The 17049-nt window shown below is 45.9% G+C and overlaps 3 protein-coding genes across 3 annotated transcripts; all 3 read right to left on the bottom strand.

Moving 5' to 3' along the window:
• Window positions 1–115: 115 nt before the first annotated feature.
• Window positions 116–9603, bottom strand: PCOAH_00049070 (Serine/threonine-protein phosphatase; the record flags this gene model as incomplete). Its single annotated transcript, XM_020061690.1, has 20 exons — window positions 116–939; window positions 1058–3878; window positions 4018–4097; window positions 4236–4278; window positions 4937–5036; window positions 5146–5306; window positions 5404–5508; window positions 5674–5777; window positions 5904–6260; window positions 6387–6691; window positions 6804–6961; window positions 7071–7588; window positions 7697–7777; window positions 7917–8077; window positions 8201–8280; window positions 8406–8531; window positions 8621–8716; window positions 8848–8974; window positions 9090–9228; window positions 9366–9603. The coding sequence occupies 20 exons, from the start codon at window positions 9601–9603 to the stop codon at window positions 116–118; spliced, it is 6624 nt and encodes a 2207-aa protein (XP_019917330.1).
• A 686-nt stretch (window positions 9604–10289) lies between these two features.
• PCOAH_00049080 (Cyclophilin) lies at window positions 10290–12670 on the bottom strand (the record flags this gene model as incomplete). Its single annotated transcript, XM_020061691.1, has 8 exons — window positions 10290–10334; window positions 10511–10570; window positions 10738–10767; window positions 10886–10959; window positions 11100–11157; window positions 11331–11396; window positions 11548–12341; window positions 12451–12670. The coding sequence occupies 8 exons, from the start codon at window positions 12668–12670 to the stop codon at window positions 10290–10292; spliced, it is 1347 nt and encodes a 448-aa protein (XP_019917439.1).
• A 1472-nt stretch (window positions 12671–14142) lies between these two features.
• PCOAH_00049090 (Uncharacterized protein) lies at window positions 14143–16335 on the bottom strand (the record flags this gene model as incomplete). The annotated part of the gene is made up of 1 exon (XM_020061692.1): window positions 14143–16335. The coding sequence occupies one exon, from the start codon at window positions 16333–16335 to the stop codon at window positions 14143–14145; it is 2193 nt and encodes a 730-aa protein (XP_019917335.1).
• Window positions 16336–17049: the final 714 nt, after the last annotated feature.

Raw genomic sequence — 17049 nt, forward strand, 5'->3', positions numbered from 1 at the left:
CGACGGATGAATCTTCCCAACAAAGTGGCAAATGAATGCACCACATGGAGAGTAGGGAGGAGTATCCCCCCCAAAAAAAAAAAAAAAAAAAAAAAAATGTATATTTTTCCCCTTCTTATATCAACGCTTCTTCCGTTTGTGTACCCCCGCCACCCTCATACAACCCCCGGTGAAAATGATTCACCATGCGAATGAAATAAACGCAAAGAACATCCAACCAATCCTGCGATATTATCTTCTCACCAAATGGGACGTGAACCATGTGGATTAACTTCCTGACCAGGGAAGCTGTTAGTAGCATGGCTAGGCAGACACAATACATGAGGCACAGGAAGATGGATCTGTCCAATAGGTACGTGTCAACGACGAAAATTAAAATTACTAATAGGGAGACTGCCACCATCCACATTCTGTTCTTTTTTATGAACTCGCTGGACTGGTTCCTGTTTCCCCACTTGTTCAAGTAAGTTTTTTCCTCCCTTGGTGTTCTCCCTCTGGAGGTGCCCCTCACAACCCGGTAGCAGGTTTCTACTCTCCTTCGCCACGCCACCAAAAAGAATTTCCTTCTTCCGTCGTTGAACCCATAACGATGCCCCTTTGGGATAAGGTCACTGTCGGGGTGAATGTACTTGCGATGGCAGGAACCTCTACCATGAGTGGACTTTCCCCCGCCATCAGAATGCAGGAATGGTTTCTTCACCCCTAAAGGGGGTTCCCATATCAGGGGAGAAAACTTTCTACTAGGATTGTTACTCTGTTTGGGCGAATACTGACTTGTGCTATATTCACCCCGTTTGGAGGTGCTTCCCATCTGGGGGGTCGTCCATTCGCTAAGTTCATTTGGAGAGCGCCCCGTCAGCTGGTCTTCCTCCCTTAGTGTCCCATCCACGGGGACGTAAATCTCGTGTGTCTTTTTGTCCACGTAAAAATTTGTGTGTCCTGCGTAAGGGAAGTTCGCATTATATGTGTTGGTGAAAAGGCCACTGCTCTGATTGGGAAGATCGAATGAAGAAGAACGGACAACGCCTTCCCATCTGGTGACGCTTTTTTTTCTTACTCTCATCACTTGGGTAGATCTCCTTCAAGGGGGGACCTCCATGGAGAGTGAGTTGATTTCCTCCCCCCAATTGTGAAGTCTTCCTGTTGGTGTGAGTCTCTGCCTTCTGGTCGATTATGTTCCATGGGAATGCTCCCCTCCTCGCCGTGTGAACCGTGCATAACCAATGGTGGGTCATCCCCCTGACGTAGACACCAACATGGGGGAAAACTCCAAAGTAGTTTAATCCTTCTGATGCGTTAGCTTGTGTGGTGGTTCGATCAGTGTAACAGTTTTCGTCCTCCAGGAGGTGATCATCGAAGGGGAGCCCACCAAAAGGCATCCCACCGACTTCGTTTTCACTTCCCCCTTCCACGGATAAAGCGTCAGCACTGGAGTCGTACCCCTCTACACACATATCACCATGGCGCATTACAGTCAGCTCATTTTCCCCTCTAAAGAAATGCCAACAGAAGGAAGAGATGAAGTCTTCCCCACTTTGTGCGGTGCTCTCCGGCCGCGAGAGGAGGTGACTCAGAATGCTCCTTCTTGTGCAGGACACTCGATCGAGGCACTCTCTGTTAAAACGGACACCACCACCAATCCATCTTTCATTCACAATTCCTATTTCGTCTACCAACTGGTCATGTAAAGTAAAGCGAGAAAATATATCTGCCAAATGGAGGACGAGTCGCCTATGGACAGCAGATGAATCACCACTGAGATGCGTTCCCTCCATTTGGCTACATAACTTTTCAATTAGGATTTTCCTCCACAGGGGGGTGACCACTTCTACAGGGAGGCACCCCCTATTAAATTTTTTTTGAAACTGAGCAACCTCACCAAAATGGAACCCTTCCAACATGGTCGACCTGTCTCCCCCACGTCTCATGAATAACAGGATAGAAAGCGTCAGGTGAGTGGATTCCACATGGACGAGTGCCGTCCTTCCGCACGTTCGATGGGTATCCGGCACTACTGGTGAAGCGTCCCTTCGGTCACTGGGTATTTCTTTTTCCGAGATTCTCCCGTTGTTTGTTTCGTTAGTCCCCCCCAACTGGATCTCTTCCGTTGTCTGCACGGATTTACTTACCATATGGCATGCTGATTTTTTCGTTTTCCCTTCTTCTGTTGGTCCGGAAATGGGGGAGACGATTAGTTCATCCACGGAAGGGTTATCAACTGGGGAGATGCCTACCACCATTTGGTTCACCGTTTGTTCTTCCTCACCAGTGTTGTCCTCCTGTGCGCGTGTTCCATCCGGAAGGGTCGCTTCAGCCCTGTCACTGTGGACGGCACACTGAGTCCCACTGGACGTGTCTTGCGTTCGCTTCGGCACCAACTTTGTTATCCTCCCGCTGGTTGTTTTTACTCCCCCGCCCTGCCTGCCCCCAACAAAGTAGGCTCCTTTCCGTCTGACCACAAGCTCCAGTTCCTCCTTCCTTTTCGCAAGCAAAACTTTGTCCGCCTCGAGCAAGTGAATCTTCGTCCTCAATCTATGCAAAACACAATCGTACTTTTTCAGCTTATCATTGTCTCTTTTTACGTCCTCATAGGAAGCCTTCATTCTTTCGTACTGTTCTATACACTGTTCACTCATTTTTATTTTTTGCATGTATGTGTTCACCTTCTTTTCCAACTCTTTTTTTAATTCTCTGTTTTTTTTCCTATACTGCTGAAACGTTCTGCTGACATGACACAGCATTTGGAACACCTCTTTCCATCTGAGGAGAGACAATCCCAGATGTGTGTAGGTTAAAAAAAGAAGGGACGTAATTAAGTGGAAGTTTCTTCCCTTCACTAGATCATCCTTCATTTGGCTAACTCTTTGCATGTGTTTACAAACCTTTTCGCACACTCTCTTAACATTTTCTTCTTCCAATGCTTGTTCGATGTCATCTAAATTGTAGTCATTCTTTTCCTCCTCGTTTAGAGTGAATAGGACAGACTTCATCACCTCCTCGTGGTGGCAACTCCTATTGTAGTTATTGCGACTTTTGCGAGAGGATCTACTATTCCTGTAATGTGCACCAAAATGATTCTTTCCATTTGAGTACCCACTGAAGGGGAAGTTCCCCTCCTCGTTGTTACTCTCCCCACTGGTGCAGTTAGAATTGGACGAAGGGTCTTCCCCCCCGTGGTGTTCCTTCCAGGATATGCTCTTACAGGCGGAGGGAGATTTTTGACCTGACCTCTTCAGGTATTTCATTTTAGCTACATTTCTACCCTTCCTTGGGTATGCATTTGGGGGGTCCTCCTCGTATTCTGCTGTGGGTCCCGTGCGCCCACGGCTAACCTTGCCGCACTGCCCATCACTATTGACGTCGGCACATTTGTCCGGGTTCCCTCCGTATGAGGTGCCCCCCCGTGCGCCCTCCTCCCTTATCCGGGCAAACAAAAAAACCAACAAACAAATGAACTCCTTAACCACCGGGTGAAGGTTGATGCAGCTCTCCTGTGCCTCCCTCTTCACTTCTTCTGCGATGGAGGCGCAACTTTTCAATTTTATATTTGTGTGAAACAAGTCCGTTTCTTTCATGGGAATCTCCCCCTGGCGGTCGCAACGCTCGGCTCTTCGGTTTCCATTCTGATTAGCTGTGTCATTAGCAGTAAAATCATCTGAGGCTTCGTCAGACCCATCACCCGGGTGGGGACCACTCTGTTCGCCGTTCCTTCCGTAACTTTCCCCATCGACGGGAGGTCCCAATTGGCCCCTCACCACACGCGCACTCCCCAAGTCGGAAATGAAGTCATCGCTGCTGTCTTGCCTCTGCTCCAGTTCGTGCTCGTCCTCATTCTCCTCTTCATCTGCATGTCCACTTTGAATTGTATCTATACCCAGCTGAGTTATGTAAAAAGGGAGGAAGTGATTAGTGTGATCTTTTCACGGATACGATATGTATGGGGGGGAACAGACCCCGTTGTTAGTTTCCCACGATGAGCGTTTGCCTTTTTTTTTTTTTTTGCACCCCCCGCCTTACATCTATCAATCTTTGCACATTCCAGGGACTCTCCCCGAGCTTGGCCTCAATATTTTGTATGACGGACTTGTCGCCGATCCCTTTGGGAAAAGGAAGGCACACAGATTTTTTTTAATCTGTGCAATGACTGCACGTTGGTGTGTGGGCAAGTAAGTACACACAGGTAAAACACCCACATCTGTGCGATACGTGCGGGTAGAGGAACCCCTTCGACCAACCTGCGCTCAACAGATCCTTCGCGTCAACCAATTCGGACCCTTTCTTGAGAAAGAGAAAGGGGGAGATGAGGATGAGTCGGTCGAAGTGGGCAAAGCGGATGAAGCGAAGTGAACAAAGTGAACGAAGGTCATGTGCACAAAGTTGGGAGATCACCTCCACCTGTCAAACTTCCATCAGCGACACCATTACGACAGTTGGCAGAGTTGCCATTTGTGCATATTTCACGTGGTGTCTTTTTTTTTTTTTTTTTCGTTACTGCCAAGTTGGTTAGGAATAACTTCAGCTCGTCCACCACTTCAGGCATATTTTGCAAGTTGGTTCATTTGAGTTTTCTTTTTTTTTACACACATTAGTTGACACGTAAGTTGCTTAAGGGGAAAGACGTCAAATGGGACATTTCTCCTTTTTTAAAACAAACATGCAGTGATATGGGGGACACAATCATATGTCACAAATGATTACACATCACGTTTAACAAAAAAAGAAAAAAAAAAAAAAAAATTTGGCTGCTGCGCGGTTTGCACTGCTTGGTTCGCTTCCTTCATGTAGGTACACGTGAATACGGGTGGGGAGTAAATTCTTTTTTCTTTCCTTCATGTGCGGATACTCAACAGAGGAAGCGGCCTTGGAGGGCTAGGCCCCCCAAAATACAAATCAAACTGGAGAGGCGAACTTCCCTGCCGCGTCATATATAGTAGACTGGCTTGAAGGAGTTTAAAAAATCGACGTAGTCTATCTTGTCGTCCGTCTCCACGGTGTAGGACAGCAGGTCGATCTGCTCGTCCGTGAGGGGTTTTTTCCTAAAAAAAAAAAATAAAATAAAAATAAAATAAAATATATACATGTACATATACATATAACTGTGTGTATTTTCGCACACATTTGCAGATGACCCCCCTCTTTGGTTACTTCTCGTGCTTGTGCTGCTGCAGGATTTTGTTCAGCTCCATCAAAATGTAGCGGAAGTGTATGCTCGTTATTTTCCCCTGCATGGTGTCCTCCAGGTACTTCATGCATTTCTTCAGGGCCACTTTGTTCTCGTAAATCACGGTGCATATGTGGCACCAAATCTGCGAAGGGTAGCAATAAGGAGAGGAAGCAGTGTTGCAGTGACATCACTGGTGACTGTATCACTGGCAATCGTGTCACCGATGACCGCCCGCCTACCTCGTCCACGTAGGAATACTTGCTCTTGTTCACAACGTAAAAGGCCTGCAGGAACTCCAGGAAGTTGATCTTGGACGACTTTGTTATGTCTATCGATTTGGCTAGCTGGAAAAAAAAAAAAAAAAAAAAAAAAATTAAAAAAAAAAAAAATAAAATAAAATAGCTATAAAACAACAAACGATGATATAAACGAACGAACGTCACAGCAACAGTGGCAGTTGCAGTTGCAGTGGGGGAGACGAACGTGGATATGACTACGCTGGCCCATACCTCCATCAGAATTTCATCGTCCACGTCGAACTCCACCTCTTTGCTGATCTTGTTCATGTCGAAATTTTTGATCGCCCGCACGAAGTCATCGTAATCGAGGTAGCCTACGAAAAGGTCAGCGGCGTTGTAAAGATGGGAGGCACACCACATCGAAGTGACTGCACTTCAGCATTGTATCCAACATTGTATCGACCGTTGTATCATACTCTATACCCCCGTTTTGGACTCACCATTCCCAAAGTTATCGTAATTCTTAAACTTCTGAAAGAGGGCAACGGACTTGATCACACTGGACCTCTTCCTCCTCTCCGATCCACCCCTCTCATTATTTTCCTCGTAAAATCTGTAATGGAAGTTAGCTGTGTCTGCACTGTCGGCCAGGATATGCTTTCCAATCGTTTCGATTAGCTTCCTAATTTTATCGTTATTTGTGTATTCCTTGTTTATTGCCAGTCGATAACACACCCTCATTTTTCCAATGAACTCTGCAACGTCTATTTTGTCATTCTCCTGCGCTCTGTCCTGGTTACACAGAGAGTTGCTGTTGATCAGCCGGACCAGGATGCGGATCTGCTCGTTGGACAAATCTGTAGGGGGGAACATTCAATAAATATGACAAAAGGGTAAGCACAAATATATTCAAACGACACTGTCACTAATATGTAAATTAAACAACTAAGTGTGGTAACCCTTGCTCTTTCCGACCCACTTACCTATGTTGAGATCCTTCAGCACCTGCTCGAACTCCGCAAAGGAAACCTTCCCATCCAAGTTCTTATCGAACACCATGAGGGTCTCCCTTAAACTCAAGTCCGCCTTCAGCAACGCCTCATACAAATGCTCGAAGCACTCACTCTTCCATTCTGTGTTAAGGAAGTTCTTGCTTGGTTCATAATTTACCTTGAACCTGTTAAGGATGCTGTTGTAGTGCACCTGGTTGTTCTCGATCATTTTGAGCTTCTTGCAGAGGTATATCCACGGCACCTTCTTCGTCTTGCTCAGCTTTTCCAGTTCCTCCCTGTGGGGGGCGTGGTAAACCAATGAACCGGTGAACCCATAAACCAATAAACCGATAAACCGATATATGCACGTATCGACGTGTCAATCACACGAATGTGCAGTGGCGTTACCTCCATATGTTTATGTGGACCTTGCCCGTGTTGTCCTTGTCCTTCGCGTAGAGGTTACTCCACAGAGAGTTCTTCTCATGGCAGATCAGCGTGCTCAGACAGTTTAGGATGTCGTTCATTTGTCCCTCCGTCGAAATTTTATCGTTGCTCCTTTGCACCTGCGGGGGGGCCAGGCGGTAAATACGCACGCGTTGATGTAGGCACGTGATAATATACACACGCGATGATGTGTGCAAAGCGAAGCAAATACGAATGTCCTGTGCTTACATTTTTCTCCAGGTCCACTATCTTCGACGAGTTGAGGACCTTCTCTCGGAGCTTCTGATTTTCCTCGAAGGTCTCCCGAATGACGTCGAGGGAGGGTGACATATACTCCTGCACCTCGAAGGTTAGATCTTGGTTGAACACAATGGCTGCCCCGAGATTCTTAATTTTATTGCAATAGTTCGAAGCGGAAAACAACGTAATGCACTTTCCCTCATGGTGACTCTCAATACCCTTCAACGTTTTAGGCACTTGATGAGATCGAATTAAAATGTCGAAGTTATTTTTCCTCAGAAACATATCTGTGATGTCGGGGCCGAAGGTGATACAGTTGTTCCCTCGTGCGTTTCCTCCTATGCCGTTCTTTTTTTGTGGGTCAGACCAGAGTAAGTCGAAAATGACGGTGTCCTCATACTTCTCCGGGTGCAAAATTTCATGCTTCTTCCTGTCCAGCTCGTCTATCTCCTGAACGGTCAGATCCTGGTACCTGCTCAGCCCGCCGTGCACCACGAAGATTTGGTCTAAGGGGGGAAAGGTGTAAGGTGGCAGGAAGTAAAAACACGCAGGAAAGAAGCACGCATATAGAGGCAAACCAAGTCAGCCACGCGGCACGTTCATAAGAACCCTACTTTGAATATTTACGGCCAAGCCAAGTAATTCGAATACCCCTTGAAACAGATCGAAGACGGCACTGTCGTATTTGGAGAGGACTAAATGGGAAGGAAAAAAAGAAATCATCGATGGGGTAGGGAAGTGACACAAAGGTCACCATATGCGATGCAAAAAAAAGAACAAGCACAAGAACAAGAACAAGTATAAGTATAAGTATAAGTATGAGCACCCCCCTACCTTCATTGTAGAAACCGTAAACCTCATTCATGTAGGAGCATTCGTGGTTCCCTCTGTTAATTATGACGCTGTCGTAACTGCTTAACTTGAAGGCGAACAGGAGGAGGAAGATCTCTGTGGCGTTTTCCCCTCGATCAGCAATGTCTCCGTTGAAGATGTAGCTGCATAAATGGGTGAAGAATGACCACGCAACATGGAACATATGCATGTAGACGTAACTGTATGTAGTCATTCACTCGTCCACTCATTAGAACTGTATCCGCTTTTTGCACTCCCTTGCTTACATATTGTTGGAGGAAGGTAAACCAAATCGGTTAAATAGCCAAAGGACGTCGTTGAGCTGGCCGTGCACATCTCCCAGGATCTTCGAAAGGGGAAATGGGAAGGAGAAAAAGGGGTTGTAAAAAAGACAGCAAAGTCAGATTGATGAGGTAGTGAAGCGGCACAGCACGTTGAAGCACTTCGTTGTTAACGCCTGTTCTGCCCTACGATCAGTTTGGTGTCCTTTGACTTCTTCGTCATGTCTACGTGTATCACAGAGCTCTTTATATTTTCCTCCAGCATCTTCTGCGTCTTCGTGAGGATCTTACAGACAAGGTTGTTTGGGAGGACATACTGTGGGGGGGCAGTCAGGAGGTGATGATGAAGCGGTAATTAAGTAACTACTTCCAACGTAACGATGGCGGCGTTACAACGTTGCTTACATTTTTGGTTGTTAGGAAAAAATGGAAGATTTCCATGGCGAATGCCTTGTCTATTTTGCCCTTCAGTTTCGGCACATTTTCATCGTAATTGTTGGACTGCAGAGGAGAAAAAACATTGCATGTGGTTCCTCGGTGACGGACATCTGTTCGTTCTGTCTACACATCAACAGAGAGAATAATCCCAATAATGGAAAGGACATTTTATACCCCCCTGAACTCGATCCTACCTCTAAGGACGTCGTGGAGATGCGGGAGAACTGGTTGGAATTACTCGAAAAGCACTTCGACGTGAACTGAATCTTCCCACTCTTTATGTCTTCGTTTATTACTTTGATGAGGGGCTTGTAAATTTCGCTGTGGGTGGGATGGCAAATGGGAGAGTTATGATCGGTACGTTGGTGCGAATAAACCTACTGGAGTGGGGTAGCTCCCCCTGGTTTCATGTTGGTAAATGTTTCCTCGTTCTTACTCATGATTGTGGAGGGTCATATTTTCGTGGAGGTGCTCGAATTTTCTCCACACGAGGGAGGAGACCAAGGAGTGGAATTCCTTCCTCGCTCTGTGTCCCCTAAACACCCTTTGGATTCTTATGCATGCGCTTTCCGTTTCTGCATGAGGGGAGTACAATAGACATGTTAACGTAAAGTAAGCGATGCGAAAAGGATACACACAAGGGATGCCAAACTGCTCGACCTCCCCCAAAAGGGACGAATGACCCCCGGATAAGGCGCAGATGCAATGATACCACTGAAAGGTCTGATCGAATCGCGCAAACAGAAAACGACCAAAGCTCCATCTTCCGCAGTGAACAACCTTTCCTTCCTATACACACCATCTGTGTAGCCATGCCTATTGCTAAACTTCGCTGCGTAGATTTTTCTCCTTTCGGGGGAAGCCTTTCCCGCTTGGACCTCTTCTATATGTTCTATGGTGGCCTTGTAGCCATATACCATGACGGTGTCCTTGACTCTTACATCTTCCATTGGGAACTGAACGGGGAGATGGCAGACACGGAACAAAAAAAAAAAAAAAAAAAAAAGGAAAAAACGCAAAGAATGGAATGGAAAGGAAAATAAACCGAATTAAACGAAATCACATCAGAAAAAATTGATCAAAATGAACGGAGTGAAATCACGCCAAACGAAAGCTCCACGTAGAATTGTCCTGCCGGTGTGCGATCGAGCAACAGTTGCACACGTAAGGGGGTGAGTGACCCGCGATATTCGCTTCGTGCGTCTGCGCGTTTTTCAAAAGGAAAATGGAAAGAACAATGGTAAGGTAGAAAAACAGAGGAAGGAGAACTCTACTTTCCTTTTTTTCACATAAAATATGCGCATGTGAATGAATGCACTTTTCTTTTTTTTTTTTGTTCGGCGCGGAAGTTTGTTTGCGGTTTAAAAAAATTGTAAAAAAGGTGAAGCAGTTGCAGTGGCGCACAAGGGGGAACACACAAAAAAAAAAGCAAAGCAAAGCAAAGCAAAGAAGGCAAATCATAACAAAGCGAAACGAAGCAAAAGCACAACATGGATCACGCGGAAAAATGCCAAATGGGGGAAACACACATAATTACACATATACATTCGCGTAAGTGTACCCAGTGGTACATATCGGGTGGACAGTTTTTTTTTTTTTTTTTTTTTTCAATTTCTCTCGTTTCCTTGTCCAATCGCTACTTCGCGGAGTCCTCCTTCGACCGTTTCTCCTTCATATATTTCTGCGCAGGGAAAAAAAAAAAAAAAAAAAAAGGAAGCAATAACAAAGCGTGAATAGAACGACAACGCTCCAACCGTTGTGTCCATCCTATACCGGTCGCAGTGGTAACCCTCACACACACACATACATACACACTCGTTCGTCTCATGTGCTTGCTACACTATGAGGTAAAATTACCTCCATGCTGAACTTCGAATCGTAGGGACGTTTGTTTTCAGTGTCCATTGGATTAACCACCTGGAAGGAGGGGTACATGGGGGGGAAGAACATGTGTCACGTAAAGGTGGCATTCCAAGTAACATAATAAACAGGTGTAAGGCAAATGTACAAATGGGGAGAAAAAAAAAAAACTTTTGGTGTCTCCAAACGGATGTAGAACAACGCGCGCTGGCTCCAATGCGTACTTTCTTTTTTATGTCTTCATGTTCGTATGCCTTGCAAAAAAAAAAAAAAAAAAAAAAAAAAAATACATAAATGTACATGTACATATGCATGTACACATGTCCCTTGGGATAACAGTTTTTTGAAAAAAAAAAATTTTTTTTTTTTTACATTGGCGGAGTCAATCCGGAACTTCAACCCCTCGGTGTTCAGCCAGTCATGCTTCATCCCTTGGCTGGTTTCTCCTAAAGGAGGGAACACATACAGATATGCAGGGTAGACGTATAGCTGTGTCCGGAGAGGCACTCTTCTATACTCCCGTTGGGGAACAGAGCCCGACCGGAAAGCCACAGAACCGTGCGGCGATCTTCCCTTAGCTGCTAACCGTCACGGGAAAAGAGCCCCTTCAGCCTGTTATCGAATTCTTCCAGTTTTTGCAGCGACTAAAAGGTGGAAGGAATGGAACAAAAATGGGGCAGCGACGTGAGGGCTGTGTGTGTGTGACTGTGGCTGGGTATCTATGACCGATTGGCGGTGGACGCCTATAATCGCTACCACTTTGCAACGATCATTTTGTAATGACCATTTTGTATGACCACTTAACTCTGCCACTGACCTGCTTCTCCCTCTCACGCTTGGACATCTTGTTGTACTTCCTGATTTTCCTCAAATAAGACTCATCCTGCGGGGTGGAAAAAAAAAAAAAAAAGCAGATAGAAAATATGAAGGTGTGGCGTCAATCGGAGCAGTCCCCTCCCCGATTCAGAGCCCTTCCATGTGGTACACATTGTTATATATATGTGCCGGCATAGGCTTGCCCCATTTGGCCTCACCAAGCTGCCCAGGTCCCTCGCTCCAAAGTCCCTTTCCTTCCTTTTCGCTTTGTCCTTTTCAATGTCGTTTGTTTTTTTTTTCAGCTTATCGATTTTTTCCTCAACCGTCTTGCTGTCCCTTTTGCTCCTTCCTAAGGATGTCTTCCTTTGGGGTTCTTCTTCGGGGGGTTCCCCGTTTGTTGCGTCTTCCTCGGTGGGGCGGTCCCTGGGGGTATCTCCCGATGGATCTTCCCTCTCCCCCTGCGTCTTTCCATCGTCGGCTGCTTCTACCTCATCAGTGACTTCTTCGTCATCGTCTTCCTCTTCTCCCGCATCAGGAACTTCTCCCTTGTCGAATGCTTCCCCCTCCTTATCCGTATCTTCCGCGTCGTACCCAAAGGAGAGCAAGTTCCCCTTGAGCTTCTTCAATTCCCTGGACTGCTCCCCGTGTGCGTCCTGTTCCTTCTTTTCCTTCACCTCCCTCTCATAATTGGCATAAGGGACCAAGTGGTGAAAGGGGTTCTCCTCTATTTTAATGTATTGTATGTAGGGAGCATCCTCTATAGGTTCATCATTCTTGTTTGTCTTTATCTGGTTAAATTTGAGCAGGTTATAGATGCTATGTTTCGCGACTTTCCCGAAAAGGGTGCTCTTGTTGTTCAGGTATTCTGCCTTGTCTAAGGTTATAAAGAATTGGCTTCCATTGGACGGCTTTTCTATATTAAGGTTTGCGAAGGATATACAGCCCGCGTAGAGGAACTTTAGTCGGCGGTTGCACTCGTTCGGGAAGGGTTCCTTGAAGGCATACTCGTTGTCTGTGTGGGTAGGGGGTGGCGGTTACGCATGTGAGTGGGGGTACACATATACATAGTCACATGCATAACCATATGCACAGGCATTTGCTGATTGGCGCCCCTCCCTTACGTAGTCCCGTATTCGTGTGATCCCCCGTCTGGATCAAGAACTTGGGAATGACTCTAAAAAACTTATTTCCGTTGTAGTAGTTGTTTAGGCACAGCTGAATGAAGTTCTGGCATGCTACCGGACACTCGTTGCAAAAAAGGAGGACCTCCAACTCCCCCAGGCTGGTGTAGATAGTTACCCTGCCAGACGTTTTGGGTTCGATGCTGTATACTTCGGACATTTGCACTAGGGGGAGGGAGCAGCACAGGAAAGGGGAAGAAAGGATGGCCAGCAGGATGGAGAAAATAAAACAAGCTTGCCTCCCCCCTGGGGGAAGATGCCCCCCACTGGTTAGCTTAGCTGTGGAGGGGCGAGGACGGCTCAGAAAAGGAATTGCCGCAACATGGAAGAGGGGAAAGCCGGCAAAAAAAAAAAAAAAAAATATAATAAATAAGTAAAATAAAAAATAGAATAAATAAATAGGCGAATAAATAAATGAATGTCCTGCCTCCCTTTCCTTTTACTTAGGAGGAACCCAGGAAGCTGTGCGTTCACTTAAATTCACTCCTTCGAGGTGGTACATTTTCGAGTTGGTGCTCCTCCAACGTTGCTGCTTCCCTACTGGGGCTTCTCAAATTTGCACTCAAAGGTGGAGAAGGAATGGGAAGGAAAAGCAGATTAAGAGAGGGGAAGCCTATCTTGCGGCGCTTGGATGAACCCCTGAGGAAATTTTTCTCACTGTGCGTCAGACCCGTTGCGCTGCGGCACCGTCCAAGGTAATTCTGCGCACCGCACATATTAGCAACTATTTACAGCAGCAACCATGGGGGAGCAATCAATAGGGTAACCTTAAAATGCATGCAAAGGGAAAGCATGTTCGGGTTGCTTTTTCCCCAAGGTTGGGAGGAATACTTATTTTTGGAAATCCCCCTCCACCCCCTTGGGGTAGCCATCAAGCGTGAACATGAATAGCCCATACACGTATGCCCGAACGGGGGAAGATAACGCAGCTCCACCTTCGACCAACATTTTTTTTTTCCCCCATCATGGATGAGAATGGCCAAACGGAGAGGCCTCCTTCGGCCGAAAGATTTGCTCTCTTCTACGTGACAGAACAGTTGAACAGAGTCATCTGCAAATGGACATACAAAATGGTAAACCTTTCATTGTGAGGACAACTGGTGAATGTTTCCTTTTTTCGATTCTGCTTGCGCTTACAAAAATGAGTTGCCTGAACAGGTCAGGTGAATTGAAAAAAAACGCACACACACATGCACAAAAAAAAAAAAAAAAAAACGAAATGGCTAACTTGGACGGTATATGAATGGCGCTGCTAACGTGGGGAGGGTAAAAACACAAACGAACTGAATCAGACGAGTAGCGCAGACAAAACGAACCACACGTGAATCACAAACTGGAGGGTTAAATTGTTGAACAAATTAAATCGATCATGGTGAATTAGTGGGAATGTTAAAAAGGTGGCTATCTCCCCATCGAGGGAAAAGCGGCGCAGCTCAAACGACAGTCTATCTGCACTTCCTGGGGGGATAAATCTTCACCAAATGGGAAATCGTTAGGGGAGCGTCGATGGATGACCCTTTGAATGTGTTGTCTCCCCATTTGGTGTGTAGCATGGAAAGGTGGAAGGATACACAAATTAACGGATGGACCTGATGCACACTCCCCCCATTCATTTTTGAGTACATTTCCACATCAGAGAAATGTGCACACGTAGTAAAAGGCGTCTGGGGAAAGGCGGGACAACACGTCTGCGCTCTTCCGTCGTCTGACCAGCCAAGCATTTCTCAAGTTAATTTTTCTGGAATGCTGCAAAATGTATCGTTTAATCTCCACGTCTTCAGTTAAGTCCATTGCTGAATTGTTACACCCCGTTTTCGCATAAATGTTCGCACCTCTTCGGACTAAACTTTTAAATATTCTTAAATTCCCTGTGATGGAAGCAGCATGGATGGGGAACAACTGCAATCGGACGTCGAAGTAATTCGGGTCAGCACCTCTCCTCAAAATTATGTCAACAATTTTATCCTTCCCTGAAGTAATAGCACAACATAATATTTTACTGGTGATCCTTTTTTTATAAAACGCCTTAAATTTTAGCAAGTAGAATTGTTCTAACTTTTGGGAGTAGACCCCATATTTGTGCATAGCCTTAACAACCTCTTTCATTTTTGTATGAACAGAATTTCTGATTTGTTGCCAAAGGAGGTGTTTTACAATTCCCTTGTGTCCTTCAAACGACGCATAGTGTACTGGTTCTAATTGGTTGGCGTCTAGACAACTTACATCGGCCCCATATTCAATCAACAATTTTACCACCTCAAAATTTCCCATCATAGACGCTGCGTGTAAGGGAGAGTCGTACTTCCTTCTCCCTGTGGTCAAATTAGGCAACGCACCATGGGTTAGAAAATATTTACAAACATCCAGATGGTTTGACATGGAGGCACACCACAAAGGTGTTTCGTTATCACATGAAAGAGCGTTCACATCTGCATCATTTTCTATTAAAAATTTAACAGAATCTAGATCCCCCTTCGATGCCGATAGATGCAATGGAGTGAACTTCCTTATCTTCGTTTTACTATTTATGTAAGTTCCTGATTTTATCATTCTTTTCACTAATTCCATGTTTCCTTCTTTGGTTGCCAAATGGATTGGCTGCAAATCTGTTATGTCGTCTATAAAGGTGGAATTCTCCAAAGTTTCTCTGAACACATCCATGTATGCGTCCACTTCGCTGCACGTGCACTCTCCGATATTGCTTCGCTGCGGAGGTCCTCCTCTTCCAAAGCGTGTTCCACAGGCATCCTCCATGGTTTCTTCTCCACTTCGAGTGCTGTTTCTTTGGAGGGAAGCTTCTCCAGGGGTGAATGCTTCTTTTCCCTTCTCCTCCCCACCGTCCAAGCGAAACTGTGCTGAATCCGATGAATCATCTGAGTTGCCATGACAGTCCTCTCCCTTATCTACGCCAGACGAACCATCCTGAAAAAGGTAGGCTTCTTTCCCATCCTCCCACTGAACACGCAGACCTACTTTCTTCTGAATCCCCCTCCTTTTGCTGTGTTCTCCACGTAAAATACCCCTCTTCGCAAGACCCTCTTCCCTACGAGGGGACGCTTTGTCCTTTTGCTGGTTATCCCTCCCAATGATGCACGCATCAAAGTGACAACCGCCAACACCGCTGCACATGGCACCACTTTTCCTAGTGCATCTATAGGTTCTATTCACCTTCTTCAAAAACGGACACCAGGAGCACTTCGAATGACGCAAAATGACTTGGTCTATGAACGCCAATTTTTTTCTCCCTTTTTTCCTACATTCTACTTTGCTTCTAACCCTGTCCATCACACTAGCAGGGGGGTTACCCATTTGGCAACTGTTGCCCCTCAGGATGGACGGTCCTTTTTCCCCCCCAGTTGGCAGATCAGCGCTACTTATTAGTGGATCCCCTTCTGTGGAACAACTCCATTTATTCGTCTCCCTTTGGTGGTAACATATCAGAGGGATGGCATACACACAAGTGCCCCTAAATGGGGGGTTGCGCGATTCCTCCATCTGACGCTCCACTCCGTTGCTGTGACGCATAAATGTGTCTGCGAAATCGAAATGGGCGAAACAGTTTTTAACTCCTTCGACTGGGTGATGATGGGGGGAACTTTGTATCTCCTCCACTGCTGTTCTCTCGATGGGGAGATGATTCGACCGGGTAGTAGAGTCACTTCCCCCCATTTGGTGTGGATCCTCCTTTGCATCTCTCCTGCTCCAACCGGTGTTGCACCCCTTCGTGTGGTCACCTCCCCGTCCTATCCCCCGAGCTCGCATCTTCACTCGGAGGTCCCCCTCTGCGCTTCCCCCGCTCCTGTGCGGACACAACAGCAATTTCATGGGTGACACAGATCAGGTGATGCTCTCTTCGCAGGAAAAAAAAACAAAAAAAAATATAAAAATATAAAAATGTAAAAATGAATTTGGCCCTATTTACACCACGATCGTGTCACCAAGTTTGTCTCCACACCAAGTAGCTGTGCAATTTTTTTTTTTTTCAAAGCGCTGCATCCAGTTATGCGTCTACATCTGGAAGTGGATGGGGGTGGAATCTCCAAACATGCGCTCTCTACTTGGTCTTATGTCTGTGTCTACGTGGTAACTTAAAATTGGGCACTCTTTGCAGACTTCTTCCTATTTGATCAGAGTTGTTTATGCGCGATGACAAGGATCTGCTGAAACTGAGTCCCACTTCCTCTGATGCACTGATCTGCTAACCACATGGATGAGAATAAACTACTCCGTTTCTATAGACGCGGGTAGTCCTTTAAAACGTTTTTTTTTTTTTTTTTTTTTTTTTTTTTTTTTGTTGTTGTTTCAGTTTGGTTGGCTCCTGTAGGATAGGGGAACTACGGAGGTGTGCTCATCGAATAATGGGGGAGTGGAGATGAGGAAGCCCTTTTCCTATGTGACTGTTGCCCCTTCAGTGGCAGCCAAACAAGTAATGATGGTTACGACGGGCAGACGGTCAGGAAGACGCTCATCAGATGTACAACTCCCCCTCCCGTATGCATTCGCAACAAGGGGTTCAAAAGGATTCTGTATCGAAGGAGG

This window comes from Plasmodium coatneyi, chromosome 13 (genome assembly GCF_001680005.1).
Source record: "Plasmodium coatneyi strain Hackeri chromosome 13, complete sequence".
NCBI classification, from domain to species: domain Eukaryota; phylum Apicomplexa; class Aconoidasida; order Haemosporida; family Plasmodiidae; genus Plasmodium; species Plasmodium coatneyi.